At 38.5% G+C, this 25,066-nt stretch overlaps 1 protein-coding gene across 1 annotated transcript in view; it reads left to right on the plus strand.

Moving 5' to 3' along the window:
• The window catches only part of DNAH14 (dynein axonemal heavy chain 14), a 398,456-nt gene that overhangs the window by 272,884 nt on the left and 100,506 nt on the right, over nt 1-25,066 (plus strand). The window contains exons 55-62 of the mRNA XM_018059938.1: nt 1,630-1,827; nt 4,677-4,838; nt 7,247-7,438; nt 9,283-9,464; nt 14,088-14,196; nt 15,444-15,569; nt 19,829-19,923; nt 21,866-22,025. Coding sequence (XP_017915427.1) covers nt 1,630-1,827; nt 4,677-4,838; nt 7,247-7,438; nt 9,283-9,464; nt 14,088-14,196; nt 15,444-15,569; nt 19,829-19,923; nt 21,866-22,025 — 1,224 coding nt within the window. The remainder of the gene's footprint in view (nt 1-1,629; nt 1,828-4,676; nt 4,839-7,246; nt 7,439-9,282; nt 9,465-14,087; nt 14,197-15,443; nt 15,570-19,828; nt 19,924-21,865; nt 22,026-25,066) is intronic.

Below are 25,066 nucleotides of genomic sequence, written 5' to 3' on the forward strand. Positions count from 1 at the left end.
TTCTCCAGGCAAGAATACTGGGGTGGGTTGCCTTTTCCTTCTCCATGACATATGGTAATGTGTACAAATCTCAAGTAAATAACCTAAGTCTCCACCTTAGAAAACTACAAAAGAAAAGAAAACTAAGCCCGAAGAGGAAGTTATATGAGAGAAAAGATGAGAGAAGATAGTAAAGAATAGAAAAACAATAAGAGAATATCAATGAAAGCAAACAAAAAAAAAATGATTCTTTGACAAGATCAACAAAACTGACCAATCTTTAGAGAAGATAATCAAGAGAAAAAAGGCAAGAACACTCCAACTATTAAAACCAAGTATTTAATACACCTTGATGAAATGTACACCTTTCTCAAAAGGCATAAATTACTGAACTGAAGAAATATAAAGTCTGTACTTACATAACTAATAAAAAGATTGAATTAGGAATTTTAAAACTTCCCACAAAGAAAAGCCTAGGGCCAAATGGCTTCACTAGAGAATTCTAACATTTAAGGAAAAATTAAATCAGTCCTTTACAACTCTTCCAGAAAATAGAAGAAGGAATACTTCCTAGCTACTCTATGAGACCAGTATCACCCTGATACCAAAACTATATAGGTATCATGAAAAAAAGAGAACTACATACCAATATCCCTGTGAATATAGTTGATAATTTTTTAATGAAATATCAGCAAACTGAATGTAACAACATATGAATATTATATATCATGGCCAAGTGGGTTTTATTCCAGGAATGTGTGTTTGATTTAACATCCCAAAATCCATTAATGGAAAGGAATGAACTGCTGATGCATACTACAACATGGAGAACCTCGAAACCATCATGCTAACTGAGACGTCAGATGCAAAAGACTTCTTACTGTATGATTCCATTTATAGGAAATGTCCAACAAAGGCAAATCTATAGAGAAAAAAAGCCTATTAATGGTTGCCTGGGACTGGAGATTAGAAAGAGGATTGACTGCAAATAGGCTTGAGGGATATTTAGGGGATGATAGGAAACGGCAGCCCACTCCAGTGTTCTTGCCTGGAGAATCCCAGGGACAGAAGAGCCTGGTGGGCTGCCGTCTATGGGGTCGCACAGAGTCGGACACGACTGAAGCGACTTAGCAGCAGCAGCAGCAGAAGTACTCTAAAAATGGGTTGTGGTGATGGTTACATAACTCTGTAAATTTACTAAAAATCATTTAATTGTTCGCTTAAAATAGGTATGGTCTATAGTTTGAACCTTAATAAACTGTTTTAAAAGGGTAAAACTTCCCAAAGAGCACTTCTTGAGTGTTATTGCCCGCAGTAAATGGAAAAAGACTTTTTTGAATCCTTACAAATGAAGACTCAAATGTTGATAGTCACATTGCAATTATTTATAAGCCTATCTATGCTATTTTTCCAGATTATCTTTTCAGTGCAGTTATTTCATGTAGTTCAAGAGGTTGTGAAGAGAAAAGATTAAAATATTGAGTGTTTGAGTGCCTTTTAAGATTTTGATAAAATATTTTATGTTTTATGTGTTTATCAAAGCATTTAAAAATAGTCTTAGGTAGTTTTACTAACTTTCTAGCACATCTAAGTAGAGAACTTTTTATTTCTATTTAGAAATAAAATTTCTAAATTTTTTTTCTTCCCAAGATTGGAATAGATGGATGTGGAAAAGAAACTTGTGCGACTCTGGCCTGTTATTTGGCAGAACACAAAATATTCCGGGTACCTTTATCTCACAATTATGCCTACTTAGAATTCAAAGAAGATTTCAAAAAAGTGTTTATGCAAGCAGGATTAGAAGGCAACCCCTCTGCTTTGATAGTTAGTAATTTGAACCTAGATCAAGTAAGTACTTTTTGTTTTTATTATTTTCTAAAGTTTAATATTTATGTGAGGTATTCCCAGGTGGCACAGTGGAGCCCTTCAAATTTAATATTTGAAAAGAAAATATTTATCTATGATCCTATTAACCTGCCATATCAATTCTTTTCATTATTTTCCATGCTTATCCAATCATAGCCTATAGAGTTTATGAATATGCAATCATTCTGTAGATAGTTTTACATAAGTACCACAATAAAAGAATTTTCTGTCTCTATAATTTTAATTGACTAATTGGAAGTAATTTATCTGTGTAACTAAAGTCATCCATTTTACATTAAAACCAGTTTTATAATCTGTCTCTTAAAAGTAGCCCTCCCATCCAATGGTGGATTCATGTCAATGTATGGCAAAACCAATACAGTATTGTAAAGTAAAATAAAGTAAAAATTAAAATTAAAAAAAAGAAAAAGAAAAAGAAAAATCAAAACCACAAAAATAAATAAATAAATAAAGAAAGAAAGAAAGAGACCTGGGCTTACTAGAAAAAGTAAAAAAAAAAATAAATAAATAAATAAAAGTAGCCCTATCATCTGTATCTACTGTCTGATCATGTAATCTACAATGTGCTCTCACAGAGTTTGAGGCTTCTGTTTCTGTCCTTTATCCTTCTGCTCAAGTTTCACCAAAGCCAAGACGTTTCTTTGCAGCTTATGCCTTATTTACATGTAAGCAAAAAATGTTAATCGCTCAACTTTTTAAAAATCTATTCTTTTGCATAAGTTACACCCTTCCACAGCCAAAGCATAACTAGGAATACCACCTCAGATTGTATGTACTTCTTTGTGGCAAAATTTCAAGGGAATATTGTTTATTATCTATGATCCAGAGGTGTATAGTTATTAGTATTGTTTCAAACTCCCATTTTGTTTTTTCTCCTGATACTGCGCCTCTCTCTCTAGACTTGTATGTGCCTGTTTCTCATGTCATATTTTGAAAGTAAATCCAAGGGTCATGTCATATCTGCTATTCTCCATAATATCCAGTTTTTCTGCTTTACCTATATATTCTCCCCTTCCCAAATTTGAATATTCTGCTCCTTGATCAGGTTGAGGTTTTTGCCAGACACTTGCTAGATTTCAGAAGATGTAGTTTCTCCCCTGCCAAGAATGTATATCATTCTAATTTAAGAAACTATTTTTCAGAAATCCGCTGTCAAAGCTGAATTGAACATGGCTCCCGTGTTATTCAGGGATTTCCCTGGTGGCTCAGCTGGTCAAGAATCCGCCTGCAATGCGGGAGACCTGAGTTCGATCCCTAGGTTGGGAAGATCTGCTTGAGAAGGGAATGGCTACCCACTCCAGTATTCTGGCCTGGAAAATTCCATAGACTGTATAGCCCACAGGATTGCAAAGAGTCGGTCACAGCAGAGTGACTTTCACTTTCACTTTCCATGTTATGCAGAACTTTAAGGTTATTGCATCTCCTTTCCAGACTTTTTCTAGCCACATCATTGCTTTCCACATGAATCCAAAAAATGGTGTTATGACTTTGTTAAGTTTGTTAACATTTGTTAAGTGCAGGGTACCAGATGGTGAGCTACAGTTTAACAAAAGACAAGAGAATCTGAAAGAGAAGTTTATTACTCAGGTTCTGCAGGAGGTACACAGCATGCTTTGAGGGAACCCATGGGAAGTCAAGGCAAAGTGCAGAGAGAGAGAGAGAGAGAGAGAGAGAGAGAGAGAGAGAGAGGTAGGACCAGGGCACACGCCTTGATTGGGGGAGCAGTGCTTTGCAGTGCTTTTGGAGTTTCCAGGCTAGAGCCAGATTGGTCAATTCAAACCCATCAAGGGTAAGTTCCATGGGGGTCTTATCTAAGGAGCACATAAAGGGAAGGCTCTGGGAAGCAGGGAAGACTGTTGACACAAGGGCTGTTGGGAAATCATATCAGAATTTACATTTACTTGTAACTCTGTGGGTTGCTATCTAAGGCATGTGCATCCATGAGAGGTATTTTGTCAGTTTAAGTCCCCCGACAGGCTGCTTGGCCAAACAAAATGGGTGCTGAAGCAGTAATACTATGGAGTAATTTAGCTAGACTCTCAACAAGTAGGCAATAATCAGAATATTTAATAAATCTTTGGCGGTTCTCCATCATGTCTTAGTTGAGACAGGAAAGCAGTTAGCCCCATGTCACCTCTGTTGGCCTCTATTGGACACAGCCCCCTAGTTCTCTGCCCTTTTTCAACTGGACTGAAATACCAGGTCCCCGTGAGTGGCTAAAGAATACTGTATCTTGAGGCACTGATAATGCTAATAATGCTCTTTTGTTAAAAGAAAGCTTGGACTTATTCTAAAAACAAAAATGCTCATACTTTTTTTATTACTCCTCTGGTAGAATTTCTTTCATTGCTGCTTCTCCTCTGTTACCTTCCCATTCATTTTGGAATCCTTTGTAGAGATGTTTTTGGTTAAAATAAGCTTTTGGCCATGTGATTTCTAATAGTTTGTATAGTATTCAAACACAAAAGTATAAACTATACTTTTATAAACTGTGTATAAACTGTGTGAAGCAGAGTCCCTGCTCAACTTAATTATTGTGCCCACTCCTCCCATGCCTCTTCCCCAGTGCACAACACAGTGTTTGGCATACTGTTGGTACCAGATCTGTTTCCCTAATGTTTGAATAAATGAATGAATAGATGAAGCTTATTTTGACTCAGAAAAATGTTTCTGATGGGCTCACATTAAGAGAAGTTATTTTTTTTGATCTAAGTTCTCCTGAAACACTATTGCTTTCTTGATTAGCTTTGTCCAAAGTAAAATACATGCCCAATTTACTCATTCCTGATTAAATGTATGTTTTGCCTAAGGAGTTATTTATGGAAGATTTGAACAGCATTATTAATTTGGGGAAAATACCTGACTTGTTTGAAAATGAAGAGCTGGATGCGATTGCCCTCAGGCTTAGATCTCTTGCCGAACAGTCTGGTTATGTTGATAATAGGCAAGCTTTACTTTCGTTCTTCCAAAAGGTACATTTTTGTGGATTGCCTTTATCAAATTGTCATATTAAATTGAAAACAGACTATGTTCAAATTTCATAAAATTTTACGCTAGTGTCCACTATTTGTTGAAAATAATGCTTCAATGAACATAAAGGTCTGCATTAAAAAATAGACTATGTTTATAATTTTGTACATGAATTTCAAGTTGGATAAGTCCTTTAGTTTTTTACATGAGTTTTTAAAGCTACAATAATGACTGCCATCCTTATACACAGACACACCATAAGCAGGACAAACATGAGCAAGAATCTGGGCCTGGCTGGCTAACAATGACTTTAAAAAATAATATTAGCTTGAGGCAATAAGAGAAATAAGATCCTAAGATTATTTCACACCCTGTAATCCATTTCTAGTCAATGAGGCTTTTTATTTCAGTTGTATGCTGGCAACAAGCCTGGAAAGGAAAGAAACAAGAATTCCTCATCCCCTTAAAAAGCCCTAGAACTGTCCAGGAGGTTATCCAGTTATATGGGTTATCCAGGTAGAGCAGGTAATATTCAGAATGAACTCGGCAGTGAGCTTGCTGTGAAAGAATCAGCTTGATGAGAGGTATCAACTGGACAAATTAACTAGGCATTCTGTGTCTTTAAGACATGATGACTGACCAGTGGCTCAGTGAACAGATAGATTTGATTACCCAAGCCAAAATGTTCACTAGTAAAGTACCACAGGCCAACTTATTTCTCAAGTCAGTTTCTATCTTTTATGGAGACATTTGAAAATTGAACTGAACCACCATCCCTTCCTCAGCAGATACTTAGTGATCTTGCACAAGAAAAACATGTAAAAAATTCTGGGAATGGAATCCACAATTGTAAGAGAACAATATAATATAAATGGATGTTTGAACTGAGTTGTATTTTAAAATACTGCAGTAGAAAGAAGAATAGGAGATATCCTGGAAACTTGTGGCGCACTAGCACTTCTTTACAAAATTGGTTTATCCAATAGATTGTGAGTGGAAAAATAAAATAAATTCTGATTTATAGTGTGGCGAATAGTGCCCTCCAGAAATAAAAAATAAGAATCCTAAGTAGAAATCAATTTTAATTTTATATATATGCCATACTTTCAAAAATGATTTGAGGTTTTTTACAGTAATAATAAATAGTGAAAACACAGTTTAAACTGTTGGATATCTTCAAGTAGGAGTTTGCAAATGGGCAAAGCAAAGAGAGGTAATTTCGTTTTGTGGGTTTTCCCAGGTGGCTCAATAAAGAATACGCCCACCAGTGCAGGAGACACAAGAGACAAATTTCAATCCTTGGGTCAGGAAGATCCCCTGGAGTGGGAAATGACAACCCACTCCAGTACTCTTGCCTGGAAAATGTCCATGGACAGAAGAGCCTAGTGGGCTACAGTCCATGGGGTCGCAAAGAGTAGGACACAGCTAAGCACGCATGTGATTTCGTGTTCAATTTAAAGACTTCTGTATTTTGTGAATTTTGCATTGAGGAGTTGCATTTGCTTTTATACAAATTTTAAAGACAAGCAGGAGGGGGAAACTCTTACCCTTGAGTCTTCTTTCAGCTTTACCACTCTTATTTGGCAAAATAGGTTGCTTGATACTCAAAGATATTATTACTTTGTACAAGTCGAACCCTTTGAGTTAGATGGACCATTGACTCACTGAAGCTGCTTTCAAAAATGTGGTTTTATCATAAAGTGACGTATGAAATGAGGAAGGAATCTGTGCCCTGTGGGTCAGTCCTTCCAAGAAGGCAAGAACAGCAACAACACAACCAGTTTTTAGGTGGGGCAAGGATGCAGGCAAAATTCTTTGAAACTAGCACTTTGCCTAGGACCTGAAAAATTATATAGAATCTAATACTGCTTGGCTGTAATCCTTCAGCTGTAGGAGTTTATTAGTATCTCTGTGGTGTTCTGTACATAACATTATCTGATTCTCTGCATCTCTTTTAGCTTTAATTCATCTGACTGTTTCTTTCTTTGAGTTTCTGTGAGTCTTAAATGCACACCACTCCAGAGGAAACAGTTAAACAGACAGACTCGTCACCATCTGATATAAACTGCCCTACTGAATAGAGCTCTAGCACCAGATCCCCTTATAAAGGATGGTTTATACAAAGAATGTTCTGAGTCCAGTGACTCCCCTACCCAGTCCATCCAGCCGAAGCCAAGAGGGTGAGGTCCCCTAGAACAGAACCTGGCTCCTTTCCTCAGAAGGGCTCTGTGAAGCTTGTAGTTTCCCTTGGAAGGACTCTGGTTTATGACAGACACTCAGTATATGATTGATAGGTACTCCCCCCATTAAGGAAAAAATGGAAACAAATTTTAAATGGAATTTTCCATATAATATTTTCTTCAAAGCAGTGGATTGCATTTAAACAACTTATATTTTCATTAATTTTCAGAGAATACATAAAAATCTTCATATTCTTATGACCATGAGCCCTACAAGACCTAACTTTCACCAAAACTGTAGACTATATCCTTCCCTGATCAGCTCCTGCACGGTTGATTGGTATGAGAAATGGCCGGAGGAAGCTCTCCTGATTGTAGCTGACGCTTTCTTAAGAGAAAAAGTGGATATCAAGAACAGAGAGGTAAATATAACCCCTTTAAAGAAATCTAATGTGAGTGACGATTTCTTTTTTTTTTTTAATTTTAAAATCTTTAATTCTTACATATAATCTAACAACACTACATCTCTGAATGACAATAAACCTTAGGTGGGCAAAGAGAGCAATTCTGGGCAAAATTATGAAATAAGGCAAGTGTCTTGACTCTTTATCAATTCCTCATCTCTTTTGCCCCCTAATTCACCCTGTCTCAGTGATGCCCGGATTCCTGACTGCTGGGGTCTCTTCACAGTTCTACCCTCATGGTGGACAGCAGATGTCCACGAAGGTAAACAACCTCCATTTTTCATGCTCTGGTGAGGATGCTGCAACCTTCTGTGTACCTCTTGTGAATTTCACTGGGTTGATTACAGCAACACAACTACAAAGAAATGAGAGCACAGGCCACACACAAAATCGCCTCAGAACCCATGAGCTGCAGGCAATAAGAATCTGTTCTAGAGCGATTCAAATGAAGATCCCGAGAGATGCTGGCAAAAGAAGTTGTAAATTCAGAGAGGCCTGAAACTCTGTGGGACCTAGAAAGGGGCTTACAACCTTACCTGTCCAAGTGTTCAAGGAAAGCAAAGGCCAGTAAGGGTAGATTCAGGGTGAAACCAGCAAGAAATTGCAGCTGAGTTAAGAGTGACCAGTTTAGCTAGGCTTGGTGGGTTGGAGATGCATAAACACAACTAGATTATGTTCAAGTCAGATTCTCTCTGAAGGTAAGCAAAGAGGACACTCTTTCTATTCTAGTTTTGCCTACCTGTATCTCTACATTGATCGATCCATTGATTTCCATAAGGAACGATTCCAGCCCCCTCCCCCAACCCCTGCAAGATACCAAAATCAGGATGCTCAAGTGAAAGTGAAAGTCACTCAGTCATGCCCAACTCTTTGCGACCCCATGGACCATACAGTGGCTTCCCTGGTGGCTCAGAGGTTAAAGCGTCTGCCTCCAATGCGGGAGACAGTCCATGGAATTCTCCAGGCCAGAATACCGGAGTGGGTAGCGTTTCCCTTCTCCAAGGGATCTTCCCAACCCAGGGATCAAACCCACGTCTCCTGTATTGCAGGCAGATTCTTTACCAACTGAGCCACAACGGGAGCCCAGGAATACTGGACTGGGTAGCCTATCCCTTCTGCAGAGGATCTCAAGTCCTTTATATAAAATGGTATAGCACTTACCCATAATATGCTCACACTCTATGATATATTTTAAATCATCTCTAAATTACTTGTAATACCTAATACATTGTAAGTATATGTAAATAATTGTAAATACAATGCAAATGCTATGTAAATAGTTGCCAGCACAAGAGAAATTCATATTTTGCTTTTGGAAACTTTCTGGAATATTTAAGAAGTATTTTCAGTGGTTGTTTGAATCTGTGGGTGCAGAACCCACAGATACAGAGGGCTGACTATACATCCTTTAAGTCCTTACATTTTTCTAGCTTTATTTCACTCATGAAAATTGGGTATCTTGCTATCAATAACATACTTTAAAGAAAGGAAGATACAAGATAAAGCACTATAAACCTTGGCCATTGACAATGTACCCTAAATCCTTGGAGTGCTGCAGCAGAAATAAAGGAAAAACCTAGCTGAGATGTCATTTATTGTTAACCTCTTCTCTTTTTGTCTTTTCCACCCTAACATCATCCTAACCACAAAATCTCATGTATTTTTAATCCCATTCATCCAAACCCTTTTTCTGCATCTCCACATCTCAGAAATGACAAATGTATTTGCATTGTCAATTTTCTTTAGTGTGTGTGTGCATTTAGACTGCTTTCTCTTAATTCTTAGAAATTACTATTTTTCAGAACTTAAAAGAAAAACTTGTCCCAACATGTGTCCAGATCCACCAAAGCGTGAAAGAGTTGAACATAAAATACTTTCAAACAACTAGAAGGCATTATTATATCACTCCCAGTAACTACTTGCGATTCATGGATACGTTTGCCCACATTTTGAAGTCCCGAGAGAAGGAAATGCAAAAGAAGAGGTAAGGCTTTGAGACCGAGTCAGATATACGTATACTGTATTTGTGCTTTTATTTGTGAAAAGGGATGCAGATGCAAGTGAACCCCAACCCACCTTTTCATTGGAGGGAAAAGAGCAAAAGCTACAGAAGATCTTAAAAGAGGTATGTGTCTATCTCCCCTGTGGTCATTCACAGGCTGCCCCTGTAAAGGCAAGGCTGACAGATTCTGCCAGTGAAGAAGCAATAGATTGTTAGAGTCAGACAAGGACAATGAAAACAAGAGTAACCAGCATTGCCATTCCCAATGTCCCTTATCCCATAAAATGAAAAGTGAAAGTCACTCAGTTGTGTCCAACTCTTTGGGACCCCATGGACTGTAGCCCACCAGGCTCCTCTGTCCATGGGATTCTCCAGGCAAGAGTCCTGGAGTGGGTTGCTATTTCCTTCTCCAGGGAATCTTCCCAACTACAACACTGATAGTGGGAGGCCCTGCTGCTGAGAAGTCCACAGCATGCTGCAGCTTAGCAGTTTTAGAACCTTCAGCTGGCCCTGGGAAGGTGGGGGAGGAAACCTGAGCTAGAAAGTCTCATATCTAATCAGAACTCTAGAATCATTGAGAAACAATCTCATGACAGCCTCCCAGAAGATAAAGACAGTGGGAAATGGTCTTATAGCATCTGCTCACAAGCATTCCATGCTCTCATGTTCCAAAAGGATCACAGACTTATCTCAGTTGTAGTTAAACCTTCTCCTGTGTGACCTATGTGAAGGCATGAAAGGTTTCCAGGGTACCACGTGAAGGCATTCCTTTACAGCTCTATCCTCCAACCTGTCATTTATCCAGCTGAAAAAGAATAGCCCACTCTATCAGATACCCCAGTTAAGTGTACTGATAGGGACTTAGACCAAATCCATTCTTGGACAACATTGGGTGAGAATAGCCATGATGACTGCCACTTGGAGGACAGACCACAGACAGATTTCATATCTTGAGTCAAGCCAGTTAAAATTGTTATTGATCCAAATGCATCAATAATTGGCAGTCGCCCATACTCTGCCTTTACTGGTCAGCTGGAAGCCCAGGGAAATGAAAATTTTCACCACCACTCATGCTTGAGAGTTTAAACTAGTTTGTATATGGCACACGAGTATAGACCTGACATTTACAGAAGCAGTAGCAACCTCAGCAGCAGCATTTTACTCACATGGTATCAGAATCTCATTTCTTTTTTGTCAACAACTGTGAGTGGCACATTCAACATCAGTTGTACAGCAGTTGCTACAGTCTGTGAAAATAGTCCTATTAGTTCAAAAGGTTAATCTTGTTCCATTGTTTTATATAAAAACCATTCACTCCTCTGGGTTAGCATCTCCTAAAATGTTTCTGAAAGTCCATGGATTAAGCCTTTTGTTAGTTAGTGATTAAATTGAGTATGATGGCCACAGGCTGGGTAAATTGGCCAGATGCCCTATAGACAAGAGTTATAAGGAATTGATGGAACTTCCTTCTAACTCCAACCTCCAAGTTTCTAAGGTGTCCCCTTCTCACCATCCAGGGTTGTTGCTCTCCATTCACAGTCGTGATTGGTATGACCAGTATCTGTTACAATCACTTCATCCACTTCCCAGTCTTCCCCATGTCTTACCCACATTGTACATCTCTAAATTACTCAGTAGTTTCTTCCTTATGTACCTTGAACTATCCTAGAACATCTCCTTAACCCCCTGATGTGTAATGAGGATTACCTAAGTTATCACCTTCTGTGCATGCTCATTATCATCAATATCCATCAGTGCTTATATCCATCAAGTATAGCTAGGTGGTACAAAGAAGCACCAGGTTATAAGTCCAAACGTAATAGCTCTTCCTTACTTCTTACAAATCCAGTAAGAAGCTTCCCAGGGATAGATATGGGACAAAAAAAAGAGAAGGGAACGGTTAATTATGTGCTTTGGGTCTCTTACAGCCAGTCCACGCCTCTTCTCCACCTCCAAAACACTTAGCATCCTGTTTCAGTGGGAGATATCCTTTTGGGAAATAATCACTTGTAAAGCCCAAGTTACCTGTCATAAGTGTGTGCTTCATTGGGAGCTTAGTTTCAGTTGTCTATGTTTCTTTAGTTTTTCCTTTGAGTCTATTTTATTTTTAATATCACCTGTTTCTAGGGGGTCATATGTTTACAAATTAAATGCTAAGCACAATGTCTGACGTACACAACACACAACAAATAATAACTCTTTAAATAGGTAAATAGTATAAAGAGACTTACTTTAGGAAGATCACTCTGGTATGGAGAATAAATTGTAGAGAGACAAAAAATAAAAACAAAGAAGACTTAAAAGCTAATGTGGTAATCCACATGAGACTTTTGAGGACCTATCCTAGAGCTAGATAAAAGAATAAAATATCAAAAAAATTTGTGTAATTCACAATTTAAAGGGTATGAGTGATGATGTTCTCATAGATTATGAAAGCCCAAGAAATAGAAACCATATATTCAGTTTTTTAGAAAATGCTCTATGGAACTTATTCCCTGTCTTAGAACTAAAATTTTGTTGACCAATAGCTTTGTAGTCTTCTTATTTAAATTTTTCTATTTATTTTATTCCATACAAATGTATATTTTCAGTTTTTTATTCTAGTGAATAGATAAATGAAAATTTTTCAAACTTATTGTTTCTTATTTTAAAAGAAAATTTGTTTTGGACATTATTAGATTCACAGGAAGTTACAAAAATAGTACAGAGAGGTCCAAAGTACCTTTTACTCAGTTTCTCTCAGTGCTCACATTTTACTTAACTATAGTACAACATCAAAACCAGGAAACTGTCATTGGCACAATGTGTGTTTATAGTTCTGTGCCATTCAACTTTATCATTTGTAGCAATTTGTACAACCACAACAGCAGTCAAGATATAGAACTAGTTCATTATCACAAAGATTCCCGCTACTGCTACCCTCTTTACAGTCACTCCCACTCTTTTCCTCCTCCTATTCCAAATACCTTGCAACTGCTAATCTCTTCTGCATTTCTCCATTTTTATTCTTCACATACAGAGAGTGATAGTGCTTTCACTCAACATAATGCCTCTGGGATCTAAGCTATTGCATGTATCATGAGTTTATTCCATTTTATCGCTAAAGTAATAGTCCATATGGGCGTACCACAGTTTGTCTAACCATTGAAGGAATTTGGGCTGATTCTAATTTGGAGTTATTATGAATATATCTCTGTACAGGTTTCTGGGCAGATATAAATTTCTGTTTCTCTAGGATAAATGGCAAGAGTATGACTGTTAAGTCATCTAACCTATGAAGAAAATATCAAATTGTTACTGAAAATGACTGTACTATTTTTTGTAGTTTTATAAATTATGTAGGGGAGATTCAGTTTCTCTGCATCCTTGAGAGCATTTGGTATTGTCACTATTTTCTATACTGGCTATTTTAATAAGTAGGTAATTATATGACGTTGTGATCTTAATTTACACCTTAATCGTTAGTGATGCTGAATATCTTTTCATGCCCTTATTTGCCATCCATATATCCTTTTCAGTTTAATGTGTGTTCATATCTTTTTCACATTTTCTAAATTGTTCAAATTTTTCATTGTTAGTTTGAGAATTGTTTATATATTCTAAAATAAGTCCTTTGTCAGATATGTGGATTACAAATACCCTATTCCAGTTGGTAGCTTGTATTTTCATTCTCCCTTCCACAGAGAAAAGGGTTCTAATTTTTGATCAAGCCCAATTTATGATTTTTTTTCTTTTATAAATTATGCTTCTCCTTTCTAAGAACTCTTCACCAAGCCCTAGATCCTGATCACTTTTTCCTATATTTTCTTCTAAAAGCAGTATAGTTTTACATTTAATTCTATGGTCCATTTCAAGTTAATTTTTGCATAAACATAAGGTGTAAGGTTTAGGTTACAGTTCATCTGATGTAACTGATGCCCCAGCACCATTTGTTGAAAAACCTTTTCTTCCTCCATTGCTTTTGCACCTTTGTCAAAACTGAGTTAGGTGTCCTTGTGTGGGTTTACTTTTGTCTTCTCTATCTGTTCCATCAATCGTCATATCTATCTCTCTGCCAATACCACATAATCTTGATTTCTATCGCTATGTAATCAGTCTTACAATCAGGTAGAATAATTCCGCCCACTTTATTCTTTTTTTTCAAAATTATTTTAACTACCTTAGTTCATTTGCCTTTCCATATAAATTTTGGAATAAGTACATCTATACATAAAAAAATTTTTTTTTACTGAGATCTGACAGGAAACCTATATATCATTTTGGGGAGAATGGGCATTTTTACTATGTGGTCTTCCGGTCCATGATTACAGTGAATCTTGCTTGGCTATTATTTTGTTATATCTATACTTTCTTAACTGATGCAAAGAGCCAACTCATAGGAAAGACCCTGCTGCTGGGAAAGATTGAGGGCATGAGAGAAAAGGGAATGACAAGATGAAATGTTTGGGTCATTGACTCAATGGACATGAATTTGAACACACTCCAGGAGATAGTGAAGGACAGAGAAGCCTGGTGTGCTGCAGTCCGTGGGGTCGCAGAGAGTTGGACATTACTGAGCAACTGAACAACAACAAAACGCTTTCTTAATACTTTCTTTCCCTTCAGGGAACGTTTCCATATGGGCCTATCCAAGATCCTGGAAACAACTGCTCTAGTTACAGATATGCAGGAGGAGCTCTTGATTCTTGGCCCTCAAATAGAACAAAAAACAAAGGTGTGTTTGATTTGGGATCTCTTTTAAAACTTGTATGGTTTAACATGGAGTGGTGTTTGCAAGCAGAAGCTGATACTTGACAAACATGGGTTCGAACTTCAGCTTTGTTACCATGCAGCTGTGCAGCCTCTCTTAGTCTTAGTTTTCTTATCTGTAAAATGAGGGGAGCAGTAACAACAACAATAGCAAAGTAGTAACATGATTGTATTTTTTAATTATTTTTATTGGAATATAATTGGTTTATAATATTGTGTTAGTTTCTGCTATACAACCACATGATTCAGCCATATGTGTACATATATACCCTCCTTGGACCTCCCTCACACCCAGCCCCCATTCCACGCCTCTAGGTCATCACAGAGCACCAAGCCGAGCTCCCTGTGCTATGCAGCAGCTTCCCACTGTCTGTTCTGTACATGGTAGAGTATGTATGTCACTGCTACTCTTTCAGCTCGTCCCACCCTCTCCTTCCTGCCCTGTGTCCACAAGTCCTTTCTCTACATCTGTGCGAATTGCCATATGACCCAGCAGTTCCACTACTGGACATATACCCTGAGAAAACAGTAACTCAAAAAGACTCATGTACCCCAATGTTCATTGCAACACTATTTACAATAGGACATGGAAGCATTGTAGATGTCCATCGACAGATGATTGGACAAAAAAAGATGTGGTACCTATATGTAATGGCATATATTTTAATAATTAAATGTGATAATTGATATATGTGCTCAGTCGCTCAGTTGTGTCTGACTCTTTGTGACTCCATGGACTGTAGAACACCAGACTCCTCTGTCCATGGAATTTTCCAGGCAAGAATACTGGAGTGGGTTGCCATTTCTCCCTCCAGGGGATCTTCCTTCCCCAGGGATCAAATCCATGTCTCCTGCATTGGCAGGTGTGTTCTTTAATACTGAGCCCCCTGGGAAGCCAATAATAAGTATTTAGCTAATTATAAAAGAAATAGAAAAATCTGCAGTTATTAGTTAAATACATCTGAAATGCACTGTGGTAACTTGCAGTTGGCCAAGTATTCTAAAAATCATTACTCATCATCAATCTTTATGTGTATGAAATTGTATGAAATTATATTTGTTGTAATCATTTTTATTAGTCTATTAAACAAATATATTTCATGGTGATTTTGACAAATTCTGTAAGAATGAAATAAGCTATTTGATTTATCTTTTTGAAAAGATATCATGTCTCTTAAAACTTATTTTAAGAAGAGTTGTTTGGTTCATTAGGAGAAAGAAATCCTAATGGAAAAACTACAGAAAGATTCCCAAGTGGTTGAGAAAGTTCAGATGCTTGTTAAACAGGATGAAGAAATCATGGAAGAAGAAGTAAGAATCGTAGAAGAGTATGCTCAGGTAAAATTAAAATATAATCAGTGAAAGTCACTTAGAGATTTGCAAAATTGTTTCCTACCCCAAAAATTTTTAAATCAGGCTAACTGCTTGTAAATATATAGTGTTCCAACTTTGCCTGTTTTTCATTTTTTTCCCAGAAAATATTTATATTAATACCTACTACATGCAAAGTACTATTAAGTGAAGTGCAAAGACAGAGGGTCCCTTAGGAAAATAGATAGTCTGCTTCTCCTGGTTAAAATGAATAACACTCATTCAGCCCATATCAGAAATGCATGTGGCCTCCAAGAGGATCATCTGAAGGATGGAAGGGTTGTTGCGGTGGCCTCCTCATTTCCTCAATGCTCAGCAGGAAGCCCTGCAGTTTATTTGTGCCCAAGTGAGGGGATTTACCTATTATGTTATCCAGCTTGGAGGTGGGAGGAGGGTCCAGGATGGGGAACACGTGTATACCCGTGGCGGATTCATGTTGATGTATGGCAAAACCAATACAATATTGTAAAGTAATTAGCCTCCAATTAAAATAAATACATTTATATTTTAAAAAAATTTAAAAAATATGGACAGGCAGCTTGAAAAGATTTCTCAGAGAAACCTTGGATTGAAAATAATGCTAACACTGGAAGTACAAGTGAACAATGAGAAGACGGCAGGCTGATGCCTCTCATATCTCTGGTATGAACTACTTATTCTTCAGCCATGTTTTTAATGATGATGTAATCAGATCTAACAAGGAGCCAAGCAAAATATTTTGAAATTATCAAAAAGGCTATTAGAAATATCTATTCACATTCACTATCATTTATAATAAACCTTGCCTAAATATTTATTGTGGTACTTTGAGATATTAGCTAATGATAGTAGCTTTTGTATTTAACATAAATAAATAATTCCCCCAACTGAGGTTTTAGCTAATATATATATATTTTATATATATTTTTTTTAATTGATGGAGTTGCTCCATGAAAAAACTTTTGCACATGGAAAATGTGGAATTCCACTCTCTGCCTTCTCTGACTAGGGGTGGCCATTGATCAGACCAGGGTTGAACATTTGGTAATCTGCTACACCATACTGGTTCCTAATGGAATTCTGACTAGAGGGAACAGAGGGAAATTGGCCAGTCTAAAAAGACAGAATTATTCAGGCAATGAGAGAAGTGACACAAACCAAAGAAACAGTCCTTAGAGCTGCTTTGTCTTCTGAAGATGATCTGATAAGAATTAAAAATTATAAAATAAGGCACCTTTGACATATATCTGTACAAGGAATCTGTAATTTCTCACTTCTTTAAATGAGACATTTTAAAACATCTTTCCAAATTATGATAATTATTACCTAAAAGTCCATGAATCCTGATTAATTCTTGTTGAATCAGTTCAGATCAGTTCAGTTCAGTTCAGTCGCTCAGTCATGTCCGACTCTTTGCGACCCTATGAATCGCAGCACGCCAGGCCTCCCTGTCCGTCACCAACTCCCAGAGTTCACTCAGATTCACATCCATCGAGTCAGTGATGCCATCCAGCCATCTCATCCTCTGTCATCCCCTTCTCCTCCTGCCCCCAATCCCTCCCAGCATCAGAGTCTTTTCCAATGAGTCAACCCTTTGCATGAGGTGGCCAAAGTACTGGAGTTTCAGCTTTAGCATCATTCCTTCCAAAGAAATCCCAGGGCTGATCTCCTTCAGAATGGACTGGTTGGATCTCCTTGCAGTCCAAGGGACCCTCGAGAGTCTCCTCCAACACCACAGTTCAAAAGCATCAATTCTTTGGTGCTCAGCCTTCTTCACAGTCCAACTCTCACATCCGTACATGACTACTGGAAAAACCATAGCCTTGACTAGACGGACCTTAGTTGGCAAAGTAATGTCTCTGCTTTTGAATATGCTGTCTAGGTTGATTATAACTTTCCTTCCAAGGAGTAAGCGTCTTTTAATTTCATGGCTGCACTCACCATCTGCAGTGATTTTGGAGCCCAAAAATTAAAGTCTGACACTGTTTCCACTGTTTCCCCATCTATTTCCCATGGAGTGATAGGACCGGATGCCATGATCTTCGTTTTCTGAAAGTTGAGCTTTAAGCCAACTTTTTCACTCTCCTCTTTCACTTTCATCAAGAGGCTTTTTAGTTCCTCTTCACTTTCTGCCATAAGGGTGGTATCATCTGCATATCTGAGGTTATTGATAGTTCTCCTGGCAATCTTGATTCCAGCTTGTGTTTCTTCCAGTCCAGCGTTTCTCATGATGTACTCTGCATAGAAGTTAATTAAATAAGCAGGGTGACAATATACAGCCTTGACATACTCCTTTTCCTATTTGGAACCAGTCTGTTGTTCCATGTCCAGTTCTAACTGTTGCTTCCTGACCTACATACAGATTTCTCAAGATGCAGGTCAGGTGGTCTGGTATTCCCATCTCTTTCAGAATTTTCCACAGTTTATTGTGATCCACACAGTCAAAGGCTTTGGCATAGTCAATAAAGCAGAAGTAGATGTTTTTCTGGAACTCTCTTGCTTTTTCCATGATCCAGCAGATGTTGGCAATTTGATCTCTGGTTCCTCTGCCTTTTCTAAAACCAGCTTGAACATCAGGAAGTTCACGGTTCACATATTGCTGAAGCCTGGTTTGGAGAATTTTGAGCATTACTTTACTAGCATGTGAGATGAGTGCAATTGTGCGGTAGTTTGAGCATTCCTTGGCATTGCCTTTCTTTGGGATTGGAATGAAAACTGACATTTTCCAGTCCTGTGGCCACTGCTGAGTTTTCCAAATTAGCTGGCATATTGAATGCAGCACTTTCACAGCATCATCTTTCAGGATTTGAAATAGCTCAACTGGAATGCCATCTCTTCCACTAGCTTTGTTCGTAGTAATGCTTTCTAAGGCCCACTTGACTTCACATTCCAATATGTCTGGCTCTAGATGAGTGATCACACCATCGTGATTATCCGGGTCATGAAGATCTTTTTTGTACAGTTCTTCCATGTATTCTTGCCACCTCTTCTTAATATCTTCTGCTTCTGTTAGGTCCTTACCATTTCTGTCCTTTATCGAGCCCATCTTTGCATGAAATGTTCCCTTGGTATCCCTAATTTTCTTGAAGAGATCTCTAGTCTTTCCCTCTCATCAAAAAATGGGGGACAGATGTACAGTAGGTTTAAAATAGTGTACATTGCATTATCAAGTATATTCTTGGAAGAATGAACTTCCATTTTGAGTAGGTGTCAATGAGGATCTACCATCCACTTACAATTTTACTCATCTTAATAAGTGGAAGGATTTTCTACAGACAAAATTCTGATGCTGGGCACTAGAAGTACAAGTTATATCATAGTATGACCTCTGGCCCTTCACCTTAGTGTCACATCACCAGGAAAGTTGGAACAGCAGACAACAGAAGTATTTCTAGAAGTCATTCGTATTTGTAATAGCATGTAATAACTTAATTATACAGAGAAGTGACTCTAAGCAACATAAATATAACCCCCAAGTCAGCTTGTTTGCGAAATCCCAAAAATATCCACAGTCATTCCAGCACCACCTTTCATGATAGAATAGCCGACAAAGAGTCAGTCAAAAGGGTAGAGAAATTGATCTTATCTGATTGCAAATAGAATGTCTTACTCTTGCATGTCTTACAAAAATATATGACCCTGCACACATATTGGCAAAATTCCTTCCAGGAACTTGGAAGGGGATCTGTGCAGCTGAGGGGTTTTAAGCTTCATTAGCTTTACAGTAATCTGTCTTTAAGTGGCATGTTCAGTCACTTAGTTGTGTCCAACTCTTTGCAACCCATGGACTGTAGCCCGCCAGGCTCCTCTGTCCATGGACTTCTCCAGGCAAGAATACTGGAGTGGGTTACCATTTCCTCTTCTAGGGGATCTTTCTGACTCAAGGATCAAACCAGTGTCTCCTGCATTGGCAGATGGATTCTTTAGAATTCCATCTTTAAGTGGACCACTCCCAAAAGGGCAATGTTAAAACTACACTAAGTCTAACACAGAAGGCAGAAAACTCTCAGTGTTTTCACTTCTTACAGATAACTTCTCATCAGAGATTGCAAAATGTACTAATTTAAGACGGTAACACATGTTTCTAACAGTGCAAGCACGTGTGTACATCCCTAAGTTATACAGAAGCATAACTTATGGGCATTGTAAAAATGTCAAATTACATTTTCCAACTTTAAAATATAAAAATTTTAAGTATGCAACTATATTCATTCATATGTATTTAGGGACTTATAACTGTATTGCAGAAAGCTGACAATGAATTAAAAAGTGTACTGCCAGCTCTCGACAAGGCAATTGTGGCTCTAAACGCCCTGGATAAAGCTGATGTCTCTGAATTAAGGTGAGTAATTTACTGAAGTCTCTTTTGAGTTGCAAGAACTCAAAATAAAACAAAAATACATGGGAAAAGTTATGTCTATATCCTACTTTTAAAATAAGCCATTTTACCTATCTTGGGCTCTGGTACCAAGCTTCCTGGGTTGGAATTCTGGCACTGCTGCTTTCTAGTATACAGCCTTTCTGTGTTTCAACTTCCCTTCTATGCACCTGGAGTAATAATAAATGCTGAAAGGATTGGATGAGTTGAAACATGTAGAATGTTTAGAATAGTCTGGCATAAAGCAAGTGCTCAAAAAAGATTAATGCTAACTGGTTTCCTCTGATTAAATAGGCCTTTTCCCCTGCCCTTGTACTAAAGCTAAAGAAAACTAACCTAATGCTTGAATTCCTTGCATATGCCTTGGTTTTATTTTTGTTGTTGTTGTTTTGTTTTTTAAACATTATCCCTTGTGATGTTGCTAATGTACATTTCACTTCACTTCAAAATGCCAGACAAATGAAATGCCTTATGATATGATCTTCATTGCTATTCTTAGGACATGCAGCAGAGACACAGTTTAGTCCATTCTCTTTCCCACCTGCTGTTTCCACAACTGAAGGGACTTAGCACGCACAAACACATGTCAGCTGATTCGGACGTAGCTAAGAGGCAACTTGCAATGTTCCAATAATTACATCATTAATAACTTAGGAGACAAATTCCCATCTACCCTCCCTCCCTCAACTCTATACTACCTGTGATCTTTATAGTAGGAATTTTAGATCAGGATGAAGAATAATCAGAGGATGTGTTTAAAGGGAGTTGCACCTTACAGCACCCTTCAAATTACAGGAATAGGGTTGACTCTCAACTACCCCCCACCCCCCAACACACACACATATAGTGTTTCTGTCAAGGGGCTATCAGTAAACCAATACTGGGATGAAAGAGGAGAGGCCCTTCTTTTAAAGAACTCTGCAGCAAATACTTTTGTAATGAAAATAATTAACATCTAACTTGTATGTTCTACATGAAGTGAAGTGAAGTGAATGAAGTGAAGTCGCTCAGTTGTGTCCGACCCTTCTCGACTCCGTGGACTATAGCCTACCAGGCTCCTCCATCCATGGGATTCTCCAGGCAAGAATACTGGAGTGGGTTGCCATTTCCTTCTCCAGGGGATCTTCCCGACCCAGGGATCAAACCCGGGTCTCCCGCGTTGGAGGCAGACGCTTTAACCTCTGAGCCACCAAATTTCTCTGTGTTCTATATAGTTAAGTGTTATTCATTTCATCTTCTTAAAGCAAAGATACCCATGTACTAAAGATGCTCAAATTTTTGAAGACACTTTGCCGACTAAGGTCTGTCTAGTCAAGGCTATGGTTTTTCCTGCGGTCATGTATAGATGTGAGAGTTGGACTGTGAAGAAGGCAGAGCACCGAAGAATTGATGCTTTTGAACTGTGGTGTTGGAGAAGACTCTTGAGAGTCTCTTGGACTGCAAGGAGATCCAGCCAGTCCATTCTGAAGGAGATCAGCCCTGGGATTTCTTTGGAAGTAATGATGCTAAAGCTGAAACTCCAGTACTTTGGCCACCTCATGGGAAGAGTTGACTCATTGGAAAAGACTTTGATGCTGGGAGGGATTGGGGGCAGGAGGAGAAGGGGATGACAGAGGATGAGATGGCTGGATGGCATCACTGACTCGATGGACGTGAGTCTGAGTGAACTCCGGGAGCTGGTGATGGATAGGGAGGCCTGGCGTGCTGCGATTCATGGAGTCGCGAAGAGTCAGACACGACTGAGCGACTGAACTGAACTGAACTGAATGATGAAATAGCTATATATTGGCGAATAGTTCTTCTTACCAAAATACTTGTTAAAAATCTGTATTATCTTTTGAGATAGTTTACAGGGTATCTTTGATTTCAGTTATGAAGTTGATTAGATTTTAACCATTTATTTCAGAGTATATACACGGCCTCCTTACCTTGTACTGACTGTCATGAATGCAGTTTGTATTCTTCTGCAAAAGAAACCTAACTGGGCTACAGCAAAGTTACTTCTTTCAGAAACTGGTTTCCTAAAAAAACTAATTAACATTGACAAGGACAGCATACCTGAGAAGGTAAAAGTTCATCTCTAATTAATGCATAATTGATACATTCCATACTTATAATCTGCAAGTCAAATGGAAGTATTAACACTGGAGTCTTGCATTAGAACTGGAAGACAATGGTGAGGGTAAAAGATCAGAGAGCAAGCTGTATATGCAATCATAAATGGTTTTCTGGAAGTGACAAGGTAAAGCAATATGTCACCAAAATTAGAAAAATGTCGTGTCTCAGGATCTCTTTATATAATGAAAATAGGAGAGGTCAATAGTGGGGGAAATTTTTTTCTGGATGGATTGTATAACTTTATGAAAGTATAAGGTGTGGATAAAGGTGTCTGAGATTTTTTAATTGATATATAATTGATATACAACATTATATTAGTTTTAGGTGTACAGCATACTGATTTGATATTTGTATACACTGCAAAATAATCACCACAGAAAGTCTAGTTAATATCCATCACCACACATAGTTACAAACATTTTTTCATGTGATGAGAACTTTCAAGATTCACTCTCTTAGAAACTTTTAGATATACAGGATTAGTAGTACAGCCACCATTCTGTACATTATATCCCCAGGACTTATTTACTAGAAGTTTGTACCTTTTGACCACCTCCATCCATTTTCACCATCCCTAGCTCCCCACCCCTGGTGATCACCAATCTGCTTTCTGTATCTATGAGTTCATTTTGTTTCCTTTTTTTTAAGGTTCTGTACATACACGAGATCATATGATCTCTATCTTTCTCTGTCTGACTTATTTCACTCAGCATAGTGCTCTCAAGACCCATTCTAGTTATAAAAAATGGAAGAATTTCCTTTTTTATGGCTGAGTAATAGTTCATTGTGTGTGTATTTTTTTTCCCCATTTTCTTTATGCATTCATCCATTAATGGACCCTTCAGCTGCTTCCGTGTCTCTGCTATTGTAAATAATGCTGCAGTTAAAATGAGGGTGAATATATCTTTCTGAGTTAGTGTTTTTGTTTCCTTCAGATAAATACCCAGAAGTTAACTTGCTAGATCTTTTGGCACTTCTATTTTAATTGTTGAAGACCTCTTACTATTTTCTATAGTGATTCACCAATTTACATTTCTACTAACAGTGCACAAGTATTCCACTTTCCCACCCACAGTTGTTATTTGTGGTCTTTTGATAATAACCATTTTAACAGTGATGATAGCTCATTGTGGTTGTTTGTATTTCCCTGATTATTAATGATGTGAAACACCTTTGCATATACCTGTTACCTATCTGTATGTCTTCTTTGGGAAAACATGTATTCAGATCCTTTGCCCATTTTTTAATCAGCTTGGTGTTTTTGCTGTTGGATTAGATGAATTATTTATTTGGGATACGTGTGAGTGTGTTAGTCGTTCAATCATGTCCGACTCTTTGCGAGTCTATGGACTGGAGCCCACCCGGCTCCTCTGTCCATGGAGTTTTCCAGGCAAGAACACTGGAGTAAATTGCCATTTCCTACTCCAGAGGATCTTCTCAGGGATCACACCTGAGTGAGTGAGTGAAGTCGCTCAGTCGTGTCCAACTCTTTGCTTCCCCGTGTACTGTAGCCTACCAGGCTCCTCAGTCCATGGAATTTTCCAGGCAAGAGTACTGGAGTGGATTGCCGTTTCCTTCTCCAGGGGATCTTCTCCACCCAGGGATTGAACCCAGCTCCGGCATTGTGCACAGACGCTTTACCATCTGAGCCACCAGGGAAGCCCCCGACCTTCTGAGAGCCAGTGCTAGAGTCACTGCTTTTTCAACCTAAGTGGAAAAGCTCTGGCCCCAAGGCCAGCAGACGAGTTCTGTGGATCATGGCCCATACTGGTCCTAGGGAAAACCAGAAGCTTCGTGGGAAATGGGAGAGGGAGGTCCCGCTGAAGCAAGGAGCCGGCCTGTGGGGCCGAGGTGAGAGCTGGCAGTGAAGGAAGGAAGGAAGGAGGCCCGACGACCCTGGGGCCGAGCTCGGGCCATGGCTCCTGGTCTACGGCTGCCCAGGATGACCTGGGGCACCAGCCAGATGCCTAGAAAACAACAGCAGCCTCGGGAATGAAATGGTCCAAACTAGGAAGTGCAGAGCTGAGGCGGACCACTCCTAGCCCCTCCGCCAAGGTCCACACCCGGGGCTCAGGCGAGTCCCAGGACAGACACACGCGGAGGGGGCGCGTCGGGCAGGACGGGCCCCACACACCCTACGCGGTGCCACCAGGCCTCTTCTGCTTCTTCCTTCACGGAGGGCCGCGTTGCCATCTCACGTCCAGGCCTCCAGATGGCGATTCCAGGCAGGCGGATTCTTTACCACTGCACCACGTGAGAAGCCTCATTCATTTTGAATGTTAACCTTTTATTACATATATGGTTTGCAAATATTTTCTCCTGTTTTTTAGATTGCTTTTTCTTTTCATTGATGGTTTCCTTTACTGTACAACTTTCTAATTTGAGGTAACCACACTTACTTATTTTTACTATTATTGCCTTGCTTTTGGTGTCAAATCCAAAATCATCACCAAGGTCAATGTCAAGTAGCTTACAGCCTGTGTTTTCTTCCAGAAGTTTTATGATTTGGGGTCTCATGTTCAAGTATTTAATTAATTTTGAGTTAATTTCTGTACGGTGTAAGATAGTGTGGTTCAGTTTTATTCTTTTGCAGTCTCTTTAGTAAAAGAGACTGTCCGTTCACCTATTGTATATTTTTGGCTCCTTTATTTAAATTAATAGACCATATACACTTGTGTTCATTTCTGGGCTCTCTATTCTGTTCCATTGATCTCTGTGTCTGTTTTTATGCCAATACAACATTGTTTTGTTTGCCACAGTTCTGTAATATACGTGAAAAACAGAAATCAAGATGCCTCCCTCTTTGTTTTTTCTCAAGGTTCCTTTGTCTATTCAGGGTCTTTTATGGTTCCATACAAATTTTAGGATTGTTTATTCTATTTCTGTGAAAAATGCCATTGGAATTTTGGTAAGTATTGTTTTGAATCTGTAGATTGCTTTGGGTAGTAAGAGCATTCTAACAATATTAATTTTTTTAATCTATAAGCAC

Source organism: Capra hircus, chromosome 16, assembly GCF_001704415.2.
Source record: "Capra hircus breed San Clemente chromosome 16, ASM170441v1, whole genome shotgun sequence".
In the NCBI taxonomy this organism is placed as follows: Eukaryota; Metazoa; Chordata; class Mammalia; order Artiodactyla; family Bovidae; genus Capra; species Capra hircus.